General features: G+C 46.8%; 1 protein-coding gene across 1 annotated transcript; it reads left to right on the top strand.

Annotated features, from left to right (window-relative positions):
• The first annotated feature begins 236 nt into the window (after window positions 1-236).
• Window positions 237-1958, top strand: kcna10a (potassium voltage-gated channel, shaker-related subfamily, member 10a). Its single transcript, XM_072696554.1, has one exon. It carries the CDS (start codon window positions 237-239, stop codon window positions 1956-1958), a length of 1722 nt encoding a protein of 573 aa, XP_072552655.1.
• The last annotated feature ends 2185 nt before the right edge of the window (window positions 1959-4143 follow it).

The raw sequence follows: 4143 nt of genomic DNA, 5'->3' as shown, positions 1-4143 counted from the left end.
TTTTCTGGGTTAACTCACTTACCTGTGTGCCAACATGCCTTTAACAACCTAAGGTGGGCTAATTTAGATTTGTGTTCATGCTCTTCTCTCTTTTTTTTTATTTCGCAGGTCTCTGCGCTTGGGCATTTCCTCAATGTGATGACTGTTCCTCTGAAGCTAAGTGGCGGACACCCATCTAGCATTCAGACCGCTGCTTTTGTCCAGTTGGAGGTCTAATCTCTTTGGATGAGGGTCAGATGACTGTCCAAGCTGGAAGAATGGACGTGGCCTTAGTCGACTTTGAGAACCTGGAGGATATAAACAGCAATGTGGACGATCTGGACGAGCTGGACTATCCTAATGAGAAGACAGCCTTGACGCTAGATATGCCGGAATGTGGACTGGGCACCAACCACATGTGTACCCAAAGGATTTCGCCCTACAAGGAGAAAGGCCAGCAGACTCTCGGGGTGCCACCATCACCCACCTTACCCCCTCAAACTCGGAGAGGACGTGCAAGTTGCGCAAGCCTGATATCCAACTGGAAACTTTTACTAAACAGCGAAGGGACTCAGAGCGAGACCATCTTCAGCAAACTGGCCAAAGAATGCTGTGAAGATTTGTTTGTGGACAAGAGAGGCCTCGATGACGGTGATCAGAAGATCATCATCAACATTGCCGGCCTTCGTTTTGAGACACGGCTCAAGACGTTGGACCAGTTTCCTGACACTCTGCTGGGAGATCCATTAAAAAGGATGGACTACTTCGATCCGATGAGAAACGAATACTTCTTTGATCGCAACCGGCCCAGCTTTGACGGGATCCTGTACTACTACCAGTCAGGAGGCAAGATCCGCAGACCTGCAAACGTCCCTTTGGACGTCTTTGCAGACGAGATGGTTTTCTACGAGCTGGGAAGTGAAGCTATGGAGCAGTTCCGTGAGGAAGAAGGCTTCATCAAAGAGGTGGAGGTTCCCCTGCCTACCAATGAGATCTACAGGCAGTTCTGGCTCCTGTTTGAGTATCCCGAGAGCTCCAATGCAGCCCGGGCTGTCGCGCTGGTCTCCATCTTTGTGATCGTCATCTCCATTGTCATCTTCTGCATGGAAACTCTCCCTGAGTTCCGCGAGGACTCCGAGATCTTTCCCACTGCAGGAATGCCTTTCAACCAGACAAGAGATATGGGTTACGCTTCACTTTCTCCACCCAGCGCCACCCCGAAAACCATCACCTCCACCTTCTCAGACCCTTTCTTCATCATCGAGACGGCTTGCATCATCTGGTTTTTCTTCGAGCTCTGCGTACGCTTCCTGGTCTGCCCAAGCAAACGCGAGTTCTTTAACAATATCATGAACATCATCGACATCATCTCCATCATCCCATATTTCGTCACCTTGGTGACCGAAACAATGACTGCAACCAACAACTCCACTGGACAGAACATGTCTCTGGCCATACTGAGAATCATCCGGCTGGTGCGGGTCTTCCGGATCTTCAAGCTCTCGCGTCACTCCAAAGGCCTGCAGATTCTGGGCCAGACGCTGAAGGCCAGCATGAGGGAGCTTGGGCTGCTGATCTTTTTCCTCTTCATCGGAGTCATCCTCTTCTCCAGCGCCATCTACTTCGCCGAGGTGGATGAGCCCAACACTCAGTTTGTCAGCATCCCTGATGGATTCTGGTGGGCTGTGGTGACCATGACTACAGTAGGCTATGGAGACATGTGTCCCATCACTCTGGGTGGCAAAATGGTCGGCACGTTGTGTGCCATTGCTGGAGTATTGACCATAGCCCTGCCCGTGCCCGTCATCGTCTCAAACTTCAACTACTTCTACCACCGGGAGACGGAGCAGGAGGAAAAGCAGCCGATTGCTGAGGCTTCTGATCAAGCCCTAAAGTCAGGAACCACCACAAAGCATGGCAGCACCACATCTCTGAACAAGGTGAATGGGAACTGGCAGAGCGACAAATCCAAATACTGACGCTGTTGACTCTGAGGGTGAGGGTGGACATGCGGGACAGAAGGACGTGTTTTACACATTGATGGTTCATATGTACAACACTCAACGTCAGAGATTGTGGACTCCTTGTTCTCAGGTGTGAACTAATGCATTGGGTCACTCAGCTTCACGTTCGTCAGAGTTCGTCCTTGGTATGAAGAGCAGGTTTCGCCTGTCACTGATCTGACAGTACTTTCCTTTCACAAACTAAGTTTAAAAGCACAGATGGAAGATATTTTTGCCCAAAGGTGATAAAATGTGTGACCTTTAGATTTATTCTCAAGCTAACACTGGCACTAGCACTGGCACTAGCACTGGCACTAACACTGGCACTAACACTGGCACTAAGCCAGTTACGCTGTTCAGATAAGGGTTCTGTGAGTGATGAGATGTTTTATGTGTGAGGAACCTTTTATAGGTTTACACAGCTCTTATGGATCTTTATGGAACCAATAATGGAGTTATTTAAAGAACTTTTATTTTGAAGAGTGTAAGCTTTACATATGGTCAGTGTTTGCAACCTGGACGAAGAATACTCAAGGCTTAAGTGTCAGGGTTATATCTGGATCAGGACGAGCCACATAAAACTGCAGGTGTGAACCCAGGACTCATTTACACCAAAAACTAATCCCATCACTCAGACCAGTTCAGGAGGAGCTCTGAGACACATTGGAGTCATGATACAGCAGTGAACAAATACACGACCAAATACAACCCAAACCCCTCCCAGTACAACCCAAACCCCTCCCAGTACAACTAAAACCCCTCCCAGTACAACCCAAACCCCTCCGAGTACAACTAAAACCCCTCCCAGTACAACCCAAACCCCTCCCAGTACAACTGAAAATCCAGTAATAAATGTTTGTATGCAGATTTGCATATTCTGTCCCACACAGCAATCAGATTTCAGTCTGACTAACCACAGGCGCATTAGACTAACCAGTATAAATACATGTGGCTAAAATCTGACCAGGATACAGTCCAGATCCCAGGCAGTTCAGATAGGTAGTGTAAACTGTTTGACGGTCAGTATTATCATCAGTACGATTATTAATTGGCGGTTTGAGGCTCAGTGCTCATGAAGACCATTAGGAGGTTCTTTAGAATCTAAAAGGATGCTGTATTTACAACCGTTCTAGAGAACCAGCAGTGGTTCTTTCATGGTCCTTTTGCAGACTGTGTCAGAGTGTAGACTGTCAGGAGGGGGTTTAATCCGGTTTCTGATTCCGAGGAGAAGATTGGATTCAGTTTGAAGTTCTGTGTAAAAGTGTTCTCGGTTCTACAGAGTTCTCTTTTTCAGGAGCTTTTTCAGCACCTGCTGCCATTTAACTGAACAATCTCCGAACTTTGGAACCACTACCTTTACTAAAGAACCCTGAACACTGAGTTTATAAGCTCTTCAGAAAAAAGTCATTAGAGTGTGAGTGTGTCCATAGCACCACCCACTCTCCACCCACCTCTGTATTATATATATATACACTCTGATATGCTGCGCCCAGGGAAATACACTTAATGAGAGGTGGGCGGAGAGTGAGGGGCGTTTTGGATGTACAGTGTTTTCCGTCAGTAGTAACACACTAACATTTCTTCACTGTCACTCAGAAACCCCGTATCTCCATTTCTGCTGTTTTACTTTCAGAATGTGGATCTGTGGCTGTTCTTTATACTGTATCAGAGCTTCATGATGAACAGACCAATAGAAACGCTCCAACATGACTCTGAAACTAAATCTAAAGTCATTTCAGAGAGTTTTTGTGTCAGTGATGATACACTGGTATTGAATACAGCACTGAAGTGGATACAACCATAATTGGCAGCTTTATCAGAGCAGTGTTATTGATCACGGTTGGAGCCGGACAGCTGGAGTTAATGAATGTGATTTTGTGAGTAGCAGATTTTAGGCTCATCATCCCGTCTGTGTTTCATAATCTCAGAATTAAACCACCAATCATCACATAATCCCATAAAACCAGCAGCTCCCAAAGCCTCTATCAGTCATTCACAACCAGAGCCGCGGGCAGATTGGCAGAACTAGTCTGAGTGAAACGTTCAGTTTTAGCAGGTTCTCCTCCAGAACCTGACCGAGTTCTTTTGGTTCTAACTGGTCCACTTAGAGCGTCGCTGTCCAAGCTTTTCTTATTTATAGCGGACTGAACAGATCTCACCT

Source organism: Salminus brasiliensis, chromosome 14, assembly GCF_030463535.1.
Source record: "Salminus brasiliensis chromosome 14, fSalBra1.hap2, whole genome shotgun sequence".
Taxonomy (NCBI): Eukaryota; Metazoa; Chordata; class Actinopteri; order Characiformes; family Bryconidae; genus Salminus; species Salminus brasiliensis.
This window is presented reverse-complemented; position numbering and strand designations above follow the sequence as displayed.

What these genes read in the sequence shown, in the direction of transcription:
- kcna10a (XM_072696554.1), top strand. Translation starts at nt 237, where the DNA reads ATGACTGTCCAAGCTGGAAGAATGGACGTGGCCTTAGTCGACTTTGAG.